A 16,212-nucleotide genomic window follows, 5' to 3' on the forward strand; every position below is an offset into this window, starting at 1 on the left:
ACCATGGTCCACCATATATACCACAGTGTTTGTTGTAGGGTGCAGTCAGTAAACTCCACCATATACACCACAGTGGAAACCTGTGCCGTAAGAGGCGACTAACGGGATCAGGTGGTCAGGCTCGTTGACTTGGGTGATGCATGTCATTGTATCCCAATTGTGTGGATCGATGTTCATGATATCAATCACTGGATTGTCTGGTCCAGACTCGATTATTTTACATATTGTAGGGTGCTGTCAGTCAACTTCACCATATATACCACAGTGGTCTGGAAGCAATGGAAGTCATGGTGTCTAGGCTTGGCAAACCAATGCTGTATATTGTAGGGTGCAGTCAGTAACTTCTCCATATATACCACAGTGGTCTAGAAGCAATGGAAATTATGGTGTCTAGGCTATGACCTTGGGGCTTTATAACAGTCACACATTACAGGCACCTAATCCCCATGGTTGTCTGGTAACACAAACATTGGCTTCATCCATGTTGTCCTGGAATACACACTGAGAGTGGAGTACCAGGAGATAAAGCTGCTGCAACATGGCGAAAACAGCACACGATTTCAGTGGCGAAAACAGCACCAAATGTTATATTTGGTATGTTTACTGAAAACAAACCTTATTTTACCATTCCCCATAAATTTATAAAAAAAAGAATGTATTTAGTTTCATGTTCTCTTTGTTGTCTGATTTGTTGTTGCTCTTGTTGAAAGAGGGATCGAAGTACTGTGTGAGAAGTTTGGTTAAAGGTGTATTGTATGTGTTCTTTAGAAATTTAGTGAGATACTGTGTCATTCCAGTGAGATATTGTGTCAGTCCAGTGAGATACTGTGTCAGTCCAGTGAGATATATACTGTGTCTGTCAAGTGAGATATTGTGTCAGTCCAGTGAGATATATACTGTGTCTGTCCAGTGAGATATTGTGTCAGTCCAGTGAGATATATACTGTGTCTGTCCAGTGAGATACTGTGTCAGTCCAGTGAGATATATACTGTGTCTGTCCAGTGAGTTACTGTGCCCCTCCATTGAGAGACTGTGTTAGTCTAGTGAGATATTGTGTCAGTCCAGTGAGATACTATGTCATGCCAGTGAGATATATATTGTCAGTTCAGTGAGATATATTCTGTGTCGGTCCATTTAGATACTGTCAGTCCAGTGAGATACTGTGTCAGTACAGTGAGATGCTGTGCCAGTCCAGTGAGATACTGTGTCAGTCCAGTGGGACACTGTATCAGTCCAGTTAGCAAGTGATCTAACCTTGAAGCTCCTTTTGATAATATATACTATTCAAAAGAAATTAAACTCTCGTGAAGATTCCGGGTTAGAATTGGTCTGCAGCAACCCATGCTTGTCGTAAGAGGCAACTAACGGGAGTGGGTGGTCAGGCTCGCTGACTTGGTTGATACATGTCAATCCCAATTGCCTAGATCGATGCTCATGATGTCAATCACTGGATTGTCTGGGCAAGACTCGATTATTTACAGACCGCCATCATATAGTTGGAACATTGCTGAGTGTGGCGTTAAACAACAAACGAACAAACAAGTTAAAGAACACCCAATTCTTTCATAATGCTATACTTAATCTGTGATACCATGACAGATCATCTATAGTAATACGAAAGAATCGGGTGTTCTTTGAACTTCTTATGAGTAGTATGCATGGAAAGAAAGATTTGACATAAGTATGCCAGACATAAATATGTCTATCATAAGTCTAACAGGTAATTGGCCTTTCCTGTATCTTTAGTCACTGATCTGTGTTAAATGGATAAGCCTTTTATCTGCCAGGTAATCATGGAGCCAGTCTAGACATTTTGGCAGCCATGTTTATGTTCTGACTCACTCTGCCGTACTTGACCTCACAGATGTCACTCAACAGAGGTCAAGTAATGGGGAAGAAGAGGTGATAGTTGGCATTGGTACAATGTGAGCTCCCTGAAACAACTTGCATTATCTTGAAAAAAGGTGGTAGAAATTTCAGAATCAGCATTTTGAACTAGAACAATAGTCCCATGGGCCCAACGAGACTTGATAATGTGTAACATGTCTGTAGGGCTAGTAATTGCTAAAATTTGGATGCATCTACAGGGTTTTACGCAATGCACAAATGTGCAGCCTAGATAAAGGACTCAGAAAAGAATATACTGCATCCTGAAGGTACACAATGATATTCATTGTACCTACAGTGCATCAAGAGCAGTTATAGGTGTCCATTATTTCGTCCATCATGACCACTGTCCACATGATCATTGATTCATTCCAGGCAAGTAATTATCTAAATGTACGGTACTCTACACGCATTACTTTACAGGACCCTCATACTGCCTGCCTTAAAAGTAATTATTGGGGGTCTCCTGGACCCCCACTTTTGTATGTCAAGGTAAAACACTGCATGTATATGTATTTGTCTTTGAAAGGACTTTTGACTGAAATGTGTTAGTTTCTATCCCTGATAGACCATCGCCATGACAGCCTTAGAAATTGGCCCTAGTCCTATAGTCCTGGCTAAACTATGTGTTATCTATATGTTATCATTATGAGGACTGAAATGTCAGTTTCTACTGCTGCATGTTCTAGTGGATATAGTATCTGCCGGGGGAGTAGAAGGTCAGCGGATCCCAGGCAGTTTAATACCAAAAGACGATGTAAGATCATGCTTGTCTTTTCCTTCCCGATATAGACCGCCTCCATGGTCTAGTGGTAGAGCGTCCTCCCAGAGAGTGGAAGGTCTGGGGTTCGATCCCCGGCCGCGTCATACCAAAAGAAGTTAAAAGATGGTACTTGTTGTTACCCTTCTGGCGCTCAGCATTAAGGGGCTAAAACAAGGACTGGTCGGCTAGGAGTCAGTATACTGACTGGACGCGACGTTAAACCCAATTTCACCTCACCTTCCTGATATGTCAGTATGGATTTAGAAGTCGCTGTCAACGCTGTATTTTCAAAACCATTAGCTATGGTAACCAGTGTGCAGGATGGCCCAAGTTGTGCTGAAGTACATCTTCATCTTATCAGTTAATTTTGATGCCAAGTGATTTACCAAGTTTCTTTTACTGAACCAGCTTAATTATCCCCCGTCGGTCCATAAGTACGTCCGTCACGTTTCGTTTCCGGAGCATAACTCATAAACCGTTCAGTATTTTTTCATCAAACTCCACCAAATCTCTGTTATGATCATTGACACAGCTAGTTTGATCAATCCTATTCACATGAGACTTCTATAAGCAAGTGCTACACCCTGTTATCATGGTTATCATGATTACTCATATGTGACACAATTATTAAAATAGATATTATAATAATAGGCTATTTATGTTGCGCACACCGCTTAGTTGCATGCTCAAAGGGCCATTATTACCCTGGTCACTGCACTCAAGAATCATTCTCAGCTCCCTGGGGAGTATACAACCTAAGCTGCCTGTTAGGCGCTAGAAGGTTAGCATCCACTGCCATCTCATCCTACTAGGTACCCATTCACTGCTGGGTGAACAGAGGCACATTTCGAACAGTCACTTGCCCAAAGAGACGCTACATGTGTCACATGTGCTTCAGTGTGGGGCAGGACTGAAGCCCTAGAAACTCACAGGAGCCAAGCTGCTGAAATGCAGTCACCCATCCAAGGTTTCTCCGCCACAGACTTTGCTTAACTTCACCTGATTTGTGTCCTGTGTACTGTGTGAAGGACCACATGCCACCATTGGCGATATTGTTTTCAACCAATGATTGAAGATAACCAAAGAAATACCCCCTACAGTTCATCATGCTTTTGTGTTGATTTTGTGTTGTTATTCTCCACTCTCAGCAATATTCTAACTGCAGGACAACAGCCTGTCAATAATTGAGTCTGGATCAGACAAACCAGTGATAAACCAATCATAAATTTGGCGTGCTATCAATCAAGTCACTGAGCCTGACCACCCCATTGATTGATGTTTTTAATTTAACGCTACACGCAGCAATATTCCAGGTTTATTACTGCAGTGTGTTAATAGTCAAGTCTGGTCCAGATGGTCCAGTGGTTGACATCATGAGCATTTTTTTACTTATTTGGAATATGATGACATGCATCAACCAATCAGTTAGTATGACCACCCAATCCTGTTAGTCCTCCTCTTGCGACAAGCATGTGTTTCTGAACACTGATTCTAACCCACATTTTCACCAGCCACAGGATATGTTAAGTTGTCTCATACGACTCACATAGGCTGATGGGAACCTGCTAATTTTATTTGATATCAATTGAATTGGGAATTTGATAAAACAGATTGTAGATTTTACATATTTTGTGATTTGGTTCTGCTATGACATTTGATGTTCTCAAACATTGTCATCGAATAATCTCAGAACAGTTATCAGCTAAAATTAGATTCTTGAACTAGATCCCAGGAAAGTTTCTTTGCATAATTAAGTTGCATAGGACCATTTGAGAACTCCTGTCAGCATGTTGGAACATGTTACACATTCATTTTTGTAAGGAAGGAGAAGCTCAGTGGAGCTATTGGAATTACAAAGTGGTAAAAGGGAACAAAAAGGGGTGTGGCAGTTGTAAGTACGTGGAACATAAGGATGTGTACGGTATTGCATGGATATGCCCCTACAACATAAGAAGGGTTTGTTGTAAACAGAACTGTTGCCTCATCTGTCCTTCATGATTGTCAGTTTGGACTCTTTTATCCCCTGATTTGGCCTTTTCATATTTTTGAAAGGTATGAGTCCTAGAAAAACAGAACATTTCAAATTTAAGAAGTTAAAATTATTCTTATAGGCGTTTTTAGTTTTAAGTTCCTATGGTAACAGTAAGTTATGCACTGCTGTGTGAGGCCGCAATGTAGAGTAGTCAGGACAGAAAGCATGCATTTAGTCAGCTATCCTTACATGTCGGTTGTACATGTTGAATGATTTATTCCATGCAGTATTATAGCTTCCTGGACATACTTGTCTGCCTTGGTCTTTTGATATGAAACATGTCAGCAATGTACATAAATCTGAAGTTATAATATGCAAAGCCTGGTTTTACAGTGAAGTTTGACAAGATCAACCTTGATTTATGTTTGCACACCTTCAATACAGCAGCAATACAGTTAGGATGCATAGCCAGATACAAGAGGTAGCGTATGATGGGTATGGTATTGTTTACATTTGGGCAAATCAGGATAATGCAGTAGCCAATCCCTGAAGCAAACAGTGTCATGGTATCATCATCAATCATCATACATCATCATCAATCATCATCCATCATCATCCATCATCATCCATCATCATCAATCATCATCCATCATCATCCATCATCATCAATCATCATCCATCATCATCAATCATCATCCATCATCATCCATCATCATCAATCATCATCAGTCATACATCATCATCCATCATCCTTCCATCATCCTTCCATCATCATCCATCATTCATCTATCATCCCATTTCAGGTGTATTGCAGGAGTATTGCCAAAAGTGGCGTAAAACTCACTCACTCTCTCTGTTTTCTCATCATTGGGACCGACTGTTGGCCTCTGAAACATCTTATTACATCCTGCTCACTATATTCACACAGCTCTAGGTTTTCTCATCTTGGGACCGACTGTTGGCCTCTAAAACACCTCATTACATCCTGCTCACTATATTCACACAGCTCTAGGTTTTCTAATCATTGGGACCGACTGTTGGCCTCTAAAACACCTCATTACATCCCTGCTCACTATATTCACTAGGGCTGGGACGAGTCTAAATTTACTACTCGGGTACCCACCCCACTATTACCCGACCCTACCCGGGTACCCGCTGTAGGTCTCAGGAGATAGGTACAAACTGTCTTATTGGGAAAGGTTTGACTTTAACCCTGGCAAAATTAATTTAGATTCACATATAACACAATCTTGTCATGCATACACTGAAGTTGACTGATGTTTTATCTTTACTCAAACATATAAATGAGAAGGAATGGGTGCATAGTCCGAAAAAATTCAAACATTAGTGACTTGTAGTGTAACCATAGAGTTCTAGATCATTTTTGTCATTAAACTAACCACAGGTCCGAGTAGTCCTGTGGGTACCCTGGTTCTACGCAGAACCCACCCGACCAGAGTACCCGAGTTACCCGTCCCAGCCCTAATATTCACACAGCAAAAGGTTTTCTCATCACTGATTCATTTTATTCCAGTGAGACGTTTATCAATGCCAAGTTCAATTCAAGTCCAACAGCAGGTAATTGGTTGAAATTATTTAATTACAAGATGGTCCATTCCATGATAATTAGCATGCATGTTTCCTTGGATTAGGTTTGTGTTGTACTAAATGTTGGATGGCTTCTGTCTAGAAAAAAATGGGCATCCTGATTTGGGCAAGAAGAAACTTGTAACTTAGGTGTTAATTCACCCTATTAAAGTGAGCTTCTGTACCTGAGGTATCTGGTTTACCAGTAATGTGAAACTTTCAGTTGTCTTTTCATGTTTTAATAATGTTAATGCTATTGTGAAGAAAATGCAATTTATATTCTTACTATGTGTGTTTATCCCTATTTCACTCGTGTGAATATTATATGAACACATGTGTTTGAAAGTCAATTTTGAAAATCAATTTTGAAAATACCGACTTCACATTTTCGGAATAATGCCATATCAGTACATGAGATTTTCAGATGCCAAGGACATTTGTGTTGACATTCCATTTGTGGGAATGTCAGAGATCTCTTCATTTGCCTGCTTACATTATTCAATATTTTTCAAGGCAAACATCACCTTGTGCAAATATTGTTGTAAGGCATGACTAAGTAACTGCATTATTCATCGTGAATGTGATCCCTGCAGATATTGGCTCTGGTGATGGAGGCAGTAGTCCTGTCACGCTGGCTGTATTTACACTCTCATCATATACGACCTGCTCCACCAAATGCTTTGTTCACAACTGAGAAAAGATGCATGTCATTTTCAAGATTTGTACCTGACACTAGGATTAGAAAAGTAATTTTACTTTAGGCTCAGGAAAAGATTACGTCAAACTTATCAAGTGACAGGTTTTGATATTTTTAATCTTCATGATGAAAAGAGTGTTTTTTTAATATTATTTTCTCATCATGTCCATATCCTGAGTAACTGTCCCTGTCTACCAGTAGATGTCAGTAGATGCCAGTAGATGCCAGTAGATGTCACATGTGTTATGTCAGATATTCAATGGCAACAGTCGTCGAACATCCTCACCTTTGTGAGTTTCCCTCACTCAATAGCTATTTTTAGGCTCTATACATATGATCATCTTTTCCTGTTTTATTGAGACTGGTTATCTTGACATGGTTTTATTGACCTACTTTACTCTTGTGGAAATACCTCTGAATTGGCAGATGAAGTGTATTCCATGACCTGTGTCAGATGAATGTTCTACTGCATTTATCATTTGCAGTCATCTCTGGGCATTGTAGATGAGATTATTTCAACTTTTATGACTTATTTTATCAATATTAAAATATTCAAATGTAAATATCACTTCAAAACCAAATTTCTTTTTTGAAGTTTGATGATATCAGTAGCTATTTATCTAGACCTGCTCAGTGGCTGAGTTTCAGCCAAAAGCCCACTGCATAAAATGCAATAAAACAATTACTCATACATTATTATGTCTTTATAGGCTGTGTATTAAAATTAGCATTGATTTTGAAGGCTTGTACAGGGGGGTCGGTCGCCTTATATGTGACGTTGCTTTATAGATATACGGTAGTTGTAACAAATGCCTTGAATTTGCTGAGGTACTTTGTATTTCATTTACAAAAGGACCAAATTAGAGGAAGAGGCTTTTGTGCTTAGTTGTGCTTGAATGCTATGTTAAAATACCTCTTAATTTAAGAATTTTGAAAAAATAACAATATAATTTTGAAAAATAGAGAAGACATTTTTCCAGTTTGTCTGCCTTGGGCACGTTGGAATCTAAGATAAATTTCTGATTAGACAAAAACGAAAGATAGATATGTAAAGACTTTTAGAGATGTTCAACATGCCCGAGGAGCTTCTACTGAATGTAAAGGACCCCAGGCTGTAATTTTGGTTTTTGACATTGGAAATATGTATTGTATTGTGTATTGTTTGATTTGTTTGAAAGCTGAAAAAAGCCATATCTTTGAATAACTTCAGTAAATAAAAAGCATATTATTAACATGTTCTTATCAGGTTATTTCATGTATATTTGTTATTCTCCGGTTTGTTTGTTGCTATGATATTTTCTCTCTAGTTAGTAGAAGACTTTGTGTAGATATAACTTTGTTCTTTCTGTTTCAGGCTGGTCCTCACATGCTTGTAGCTCCCCGTCCTCCCAGCAAGCCCATCACATCCTATCTCAGGTTCTCTAAGAAGGTACATTGTAGCCCATCACATCCTGTCTTAGGTTCTCTAAGAAGGTACATTGTAGCCCATCACATCCTGTCTCGGGTTCTCTAAGAAGGTACATTGTAGCCCATCAACTCCTGTCTTAGGTTCTCTAAGAAGGTACATTGTAGCCCATCACATCCGGTACATTGTAGCCCACCACATCCTATCTCAGGTTCTCTAAGAAGGTACATTGTAGCCCATCACATCCGGTAAATTGTAGCCCATCACATCCTATCTCAGGTTCTCTAAGAAGGTACATTGTAGCCCATCACATCCTGTAAATTGTAGCCCATCACATCCTATCTCAGGTTCTCTAAAAAGGTACATTGTAGCCCATCACATCTGGTAAATTGTAGCCCATGAACTCCTGTCTTAGGTTCTCTAAGAAGGTACACTGTAGCCCATCACATCCTGTACATTGTAGCCCATCACATCCTGTACATTGTAGCCCATCACATCCTGTCTCAGGTTCTCTAAGAAGGTACATTGTAGCCCATCAACTCCTGTCTTAGGTTCTCTAAGAAGGTACATTGTAGCCCATCACATCCTGTCTCAGGTTCTCTAAGAAGGTACATTGTAGCCCATCACTCTATATCTCAGGCTCTCTTAGAAGCTAGTATTTTGTTATGTCAGTGGAATATGATAACTCCTTGGATAAGACACCATTTCTGTTCTCATGTACGTGGCTGGTAAATTCAAGGGCTGTCGATCCTTGTCCACCATTTGAAGTGTACGTTTCCCGCTACAGTAGACCTTTGTGTTTGCAGTTATTTTGTTAATGTTAGGTTTTACAGAACATTACCCTAAAACATAAAGTGGAATAACAATGGATTTCCATTCTTTCAATATACATCAGTCAGACATATGAATTATTGTTTTTGGTTGCCTTTTTCATGAACATCTGGTGTTGTCACTGATTTTCAGTGATCCATTCATTAGATTTCCACCTCACTTTTTCCTTTTACATTGAATGGAATCTGTTTCGGTGGATCATTGAGACTGCTTATTTTCTAGTGTTGACATTATATCTTTACTTTTATTTTGGTAATATTGTCAAACATTGTAAGCATGGCGCTTCTCATAGGCCCTACACAATGAGACCATAGTTTGCCAAAATAATTATACAGGAGCACAGATGGCATGGCAACAGCAATGAAACAGATACAGTTGTGATTGTTTATTCATTGGCACAAAGAAACCTATGAGGGTTCGAATCCCGGTTCACCCCGATTATGTTTCTAGGTTTGTCAGCCCCATACCCGTGCTTGTGGGTTTCACCGAAGTGGTAAACGTCTGAGACCTGCATAACTTCGGGCTTTCATCCCACATTAAGCTGACACACTGTGATATAACTGGAATACTATTAAAAGCAGCGTTAAACCCAACTCACTCACTCACTCACTCACTCACTTATTGGACAAACAGTACACTATTGGAAAAGGATGCAAAAGGCTAAAATGAAACTTACCAGCAAAATTTCGTGCTGACGGTAGCATAGTTATGAAATGCATATGAAACACTGTAAGATTTCTTGTTCGATCTTTACACGCCTTGTGTTCACAAAGTCTCTGTTTGTGTTGGGGTGAGCCATGAAATGTTGTACATTGTAGATATGGGAGAAGGTGAAAGTTGACCGTCCCAATGCTCCAGTATGGGAGACCAGTCAGATCATTGGACAGATGTGGAGAGGTCTCAGTGACGAAGAGAAGCGAGTCTATGTTGCTGAGTATGAAGCTGATAGGGTGAGCTGACACATTGTGTGTGACTATTGGTTGTGTGTTGACAGCATGTAGGTGATAACTTGATGTGATGTGGCGTGTTTATGTTTGAAGTTGATAACTTTATGTGATGTGGTGTGATAACTTGATGTGATATGGTGTGTTTTATGTTTGAAGGTGATAACTTGATATGATGTGGTGTGATAACTTGAGGTGATATGGTGTGTGTAACATATGTGTGGAAGTGATAACTTGATGTAATGTGTGTTTTATGTTTGAAGGTGATAACTTGATATGATGTGGTGTGATAACTTGATGTGATATGGTGTGTGTTACATGTGTGAAGGTGATAACTTGATGTGATGTGGTGTGATAACTTGATGTGATATGGTGTGTTACATGTGTGAAGGTGATAACTTGATATGATATTGAGTGTTTTATATTTTTGAAGGTGATAACTTGATGTGATATGGTGTGTTTTAATGTTTGAAGGTGATAACTTGATGTGATATGGTGTGATAACTTGATGTGATACGCAGGGGTAGATTTTACAACACATTTGCAAGTAGCCAGCAGGGCTTGATCCTTACAAAAGTCACTGGCCCTTCTCTAAACTAACTGGTAACTGGCCTACAACTAAATGGGGGAAGCCACTAAGTGTCTGAACCTGAGGTCGAGTAGCCACCTATTGGGGTTCTGAAAACTCCTCATCGCTAAAACGTCTTTTCCTGTACTCTGAGATTAAATCTTGACTTCCATTTGCCTCATTTTGTAGTGATTTATGAGCAAACAAAGATGTTGTACACAATATTACAAAATGGAAGCTGGTTGTCATTCTACCGAGATGATTGACATATATCTTCACATCCCCCCTAAATATTTTCTTATCGAAATTACGTGATTCACGAGTCCAATTAAAAGAATTAAACATACATGGAGAAGGGGTGAAATTTACTTGGGTGTTGAGTGAGCATTAAGGTGAGAAGTTTGTGAGGTGAAGTGCATTACACAGGTGTGAATGCGATACATGAATATACTTGTGTGTGTTGAGTGAGCATGAAGGTGAGAAGTTTGTGAGGTGAAGTGTGTTACACAGGTGTGAATGCGATACATGAATATACTTGTGTGTGTTGAGTGAGCATGAAGGTGAGAAGTTTGTGAGGTGAAGTGTGTTACACAGGTGTGAATGCGATACATGAATATACTTGTGTGTGTTGAGTGAGCATGAAGGTGAGAAGTTTGTGTGGTGAAGTGAGTTACACAGGTGTGAATGTGATATATAATATGTGTTAGTGAGTTACACACAGGTGTGAATGCGATACATGAATATACTTGTGTGTGTTGAGTGAGCATGAAGGTGAGAAGTTTGTGTGGTGAAGTGAGTTACACAGGTGTGAATGCGATACATGAATATACTTGTGTGTGTTGAGTGAGCATGAAGGTGAGAAGTTTGTGTGGTGAAGTGAGTTACACAGGTGTGAATGCGATACATGAATATACTTGTGTGTGTTGAGTGAGCATGAAGGTGAGAAGTTTGTGTGGTGAAGTGAGTTACACAGGTGTGAATGCGATACATGAATATACTTGTGTGTGTTGAGTGAGCATGAAGGTGAGAAGTTTGTGTGATGAAGTGCGTTACACAGGTGTGAATGTGATACATGAATATACTTGTGTGTGTTGAGTGAGCATGAAGGTGAGAAGTTTGTGTGGTGAAGTGAGTTACACAGGTGTGAATGCGATACATGAATATACTTGTGTGTGTTGAGTGAGCATGAAGGTGAGAAGTTTGTGTGATGAAGTGCGTTACACAGGTGTGAATGTGATACATGAATATACTTGTGTGTGTTGAGTGAGCATGAAGGTGAGAAGTTTGTGTGGTGAAGTGAGTTACACAGGTGTGAATGCGATACATGAATATACTTGTGTGTGTTGAGTGAGCATGAAGGTGAGAAGTTTGTGTGGTGAAGTGAGTTACACAGGTGTGAATGTGATACATGAATATACTTGTGTGTGTTGAGTGAGCATGAAGGTGAGAAGTTTGTGTGGTGAAGTGAGTTACACAGGTGTGAATGTGATACATGAATATACTTGTGTGTGTTGAGTGAGCATGAAGGTGAGAAGTTTGTGTGGTGAAGTGAGTTACACAGGTGTGAATGCGATACATGAATATACTTGTGTGTGTTGAGTGAGCATGAAGGTGAGAAGTTTGTGAGGTGAAGTGTGTTACACACATGTGAATATGATACATGAATATACTTGTGTCTGTTGAGTGAGCATGAAGGTGAGAAGTTTGTGTGGTGAAGTGAGTTACACAGGTGTGAATGTGATATATAAATATACTTGTGTGTGTTGAGTGAGCATGAAGGTGAGAAGTTTGTGTGTTGAAGTGAGTTACACAGGTGTGAATGTGATATATAATATGTGTTAGTGAGTTACACACAGGTGTGAATGCGATACATGAATATACTTGTGTGTGTTGAGTGAGCATGAAGGTGAGAAGTTTGTGTGATGAAGTGCGTTACACAGGTGTGAATGTGATACATGAATATACTTGTGTGTGTTGAGTGAGCATGAAGGTGAGAAGTTTGTGTGGTGAAGTGCGTTACACAGGTGTGAATGTGATACATGAATATACTTCTGTGTGTTGAGTGAGCATGAAGGTGAGAAGTTTGTGTGATGAAGTGAGTTACACAGGTGTGAATGTGATACATGAATATACTTGTGTGTGTTGAGTGAGCATGAAGGTGAGAATTTTTGTGGTGAAGTGCATTACAACATGTGTGTATCTGATACATGAATATGTACTCCTCAAGAAAAGAAACGCAAATCCAGATTTGAATGAGGTAGGAAAATACATTTGTACAAGGAACCGTACAAGGTACTGAGCCACAATGTTTTTGAAGAGAACACTTGGTGATTGTAGTCATATCAGTTATCGGTACATAAGTGAAGGTCAGCTTACATCAATTATGTGTATGTCCCCCAATGGAATCGATAGTGGCCTGACATCTCCTGCCCATGACATTGCTCAGTGAATTGTATGTCAGAGACTTACATACAAATCTTGTTGATAAAGTTTTTTGACATGATGATAATCTATTTGAAACAATCCTGTGATGTTATTATAGTTGAAAAACAAAAGTGTTGCTGACCAAATTGGATAAAGCCGCTTTTCCTAAAACAGTGCAAGAAGGTTTTGCAAAGCTGTTGGTTGGCATGTTGGCTTTTAAGTCATCTAATACAGCTTCTATACCCTTGGAGTCGGCAGAATTCTGTACAGTTTAATGTATATTGTTAATGTCTACTTTTGTTTCGTCACGATATGGCTGAAATATTGCCGATGTGACGTTAAACTTTAACTCACTCTGACTCTATACCCCTGGCACTCATGGTAAATGTGTCTCTATGAATGACTCATCATGAAGGACACCCTACATCACTGACAGTTTCCTTTCATCTGTTTCATCTGGCAAACGAAGGAACATTCTAAACATAAACCATGTTCTGAGATATGGTGTCCATTATGGCTTAAACTGACTTGTTGATTATCCAACTTAATGCATGTTAATTTTTATCTCTGCATAGAAAATGCACAATATTAGTGTCTTCATAATATCAATGTTTAAATTATTTGTTCATAAAAAAACTCAATAACCAGATATGTCATAAAGATCTTTTTTGCTTGCAATTGTTTGAAAGGTATATCACCAAACAAAATGAAACTTGTGTAAAATTTATCAATTCAATAAATGGGCTCAAAATTACAATCAGAATATTTTATGGTTCATCAACCAATGGCACAGGGTATCATTTATTGCAGTTTGATATCTGTTCTGTCCAGTTTGAAACCTTAAACAGTTTGCCAAAGGCTGATAATCTTTGCCATGTGAGTAATAAGTTTATTTAAGAAGCCAATTTTGTTACAATTTTTTTTTTGTAGAAGATCGTTTGAAACTATTTCCATCTGTGAGCATGATGGCCACTTTTCCTCCCCAGAAACATATCTCAACCTAATTACTTTTTTCAGTGTAGTACACAGATATTTCCATATTATTAAAGTCAATTGTTATAAGATCTCATCCAGGGTATGAAAGGATCATCAGCTTGTTAATGTTAGGTAGGAATCCAATCTGAACATTCAGTTACCTAGGACATTGTTCCCATTTTTGCGAACATCTGGTGTCATCACTATTTGATAGTAGTCTTAAACACATGCTTATAATAGTCAGAATCGTACAGTGAACTGAGGTTCTTAGCCGAGAATTTAGAGATTGGATAAAGGGTTTAATTGTTTGTATTTTGTACATAAGTAGAATGAACAGGAACAGCTTTTCCCCAGAATGTAGTAATACTTAGGTTATGGGTGCTTGCCATTTCTTAAAGTGCAGTTTTGAATTAGGGTATTGTTTCCATGGGATGAATGGCAGACTATTCAACCACATCCTATCATGCATATAACAGTAAGCAAAGCCCTTCCTTTGAAGGGTGGTCGGGTAGCCCAGTGGTTAAAGCGTTTGCTTCTCTTGCCGAAGACCCGGGTTCGATTCCGCACATGGGTACATTGTGTGAAGCCCATTTCTGGTGTCCCCCGCCATGATATTGCTGCAATATTGCTAAAAGTGGCATAAAATCATATTCACTCACTCACTCTTTGAAATTTAAAGATAAATGATCAAATGCAAACACAACAGCCTTTGTTTTTCAAGTTTTGTATGTGCAAGTATTTAAGAAATATGACTGCCTTTTAATTTGATTTTTGAATTATGTTTCTGTTTTGTTTAGCCATTTTTGATTATATACAATATTCTTTGTCATCACTTTGCATCTGATTATATGTGTACTAATGACTGACTGCATGGTTAGTATGATACTGCAATACTAGTTGGATGGTGATAACCCATTACATCAACATATGACAGTGCAGGAAATGTTTTTCTTCATTGATAAAATCTTGATGTGGTAAATTTGCATTCATTTTGTGAATGTTCAGCAGAAATTCATTTACCGTGTTTAAAGGCAATTTACAGGTTACATCACTAGAAATCTATTATTGTCAATAGGTATTTACATTTTTATACTGGTCAGCAAGTGATTGTAAGATGTAAATATGGATCGGGATCCGACTCCATGACATTTCAATCGTTAGCAGCTTTGTTGCAGTATCTGACATGTAAAGCAGGCTGTCTGATTGGCTCTTGTCATTTATAAACAATCTTATGATTGGCTTACCAATGGGCAAAGTCTTCTATTCCATGTTGGGAGGTTAAAAGCGGCGTTAAACCCAATTCACTCACTCACTCCATGTTAGGAAGTCATAAACACAGCGGTAGTGTCAAGTGTCTGAAGAAGCAATTGAGGTTTTTGCTGAAACAAAGTATGGGAAAAGAAGGCATATGAACAGGGAGGAGGGAACAGCTGACACTCCCATATTTGTTATCAGCCAATCACAGCTGTGCTGTCACGATGGGCCAAACATCGTCCCATACTGACTGCTTTATCCAAATGAAGTGGTTAGCTTTATGTTTTGGATGCCTTTTGACCAAAATTGGAAATTACTTTGAATGCACATTAAGAAAAAAAAAAATAAAAATTCAATCTGAACATGCACCTTGACAAGCCATGTTGAGAGTAGGGACCACCAAGTGGTTTGTGGCTTTCCTTTAAAAATATGACCCCACTTTTTGTCACGATCTTCATTTTTGTCGACTTGATGAAAGGTTAACTGCATGTTCAGGAAACTGACCACAACGGAGGAGTTGGATTCCCAGTAGCATGAAGGCAAATCGGCTTTAGGGAGTCTTTACAGGGTCAAGTAAATGTGCATACCTGGATCTATCCTGCCCAACTAGCACCGTCAGCTGACTGCCAGTGAACATTGGCTGGAATAGACTCAATGAACCCTAAAATGTGAGGAGGAGAACAAGGACATCACAAGTTGATATTGTTGCATGTGAGCCCATTTCTGAGAATGAAATGTTGGAGTGAAGGTCAAAGTACATATTGTCAAGGAGACCATATAATCCATCACAAGCAATACATTGTACCACAGAACGGAATGCTGTTGAAAAAGATGAAAAGATGCATGTATGGCAAAAAGATGCATGTTCTGTAGCAGCGTATCTGTATGATGAAGACTACATGAAA

The 16,212-nt window shown here is 39.0% G+C and overlaps 1 protein-coding gene across 4 annotated transcripts in view; it reads left to right on the forward strand.

The window, feature by feature from the left end:
• LOC139473907 (uncharacterized) overlaps positions 1 to 16,212 on the forward strand; it is a 94,199-nt gene that overhangs the window by 19,630 nt on the left and 58,357 nt on the right. For 2 of the 4 annotated variants that reach the window (XM_071256715.1, XM_071256722.1), the window contains exons 3-5: positions 6,157 to 6,200; positions 8,261 to 8,335; positions 9,961 to 10,092. In XM_071256715.1, coding sequence (XP_071112816.1) covers positions 6,171 to 6,200; positions 8,261 to 8,335; positions 9,961 to 10,092 — 237 coding nt within the window. In that variant the 5' untranslated portion in view covers positions 6,157 to 6,170. Of the gene's footprint in view, positions 1 to 6,156; positions 6,201 to 8,260; positions 8,336 to 8,568; positions 8,604 to 9,960; positions 10,093 to 16,212 lie in introns of those variants that run through there. The other 2 variants (XM_071256747.1, XM_071256730.1) reach the window with 2 other exon arrangements.

Source organism: Haliotis cracherodii, unplaced genomic scaffold (assembly GCF_022045235.1).
Source record: "Haliotis cracherodii isolate W230 unplaced genomic scaffold, xgHalCrac1.p SCAF_1, whole genome shotgun sequence".
Classification (NCBI taxonomy): domain Eukaryota; kingdom Metazoa; phylum Mollusca; class Gastropoda; order Lepetellida; family Haliotidae; genus Haliotis; species Haliotis cracherodii.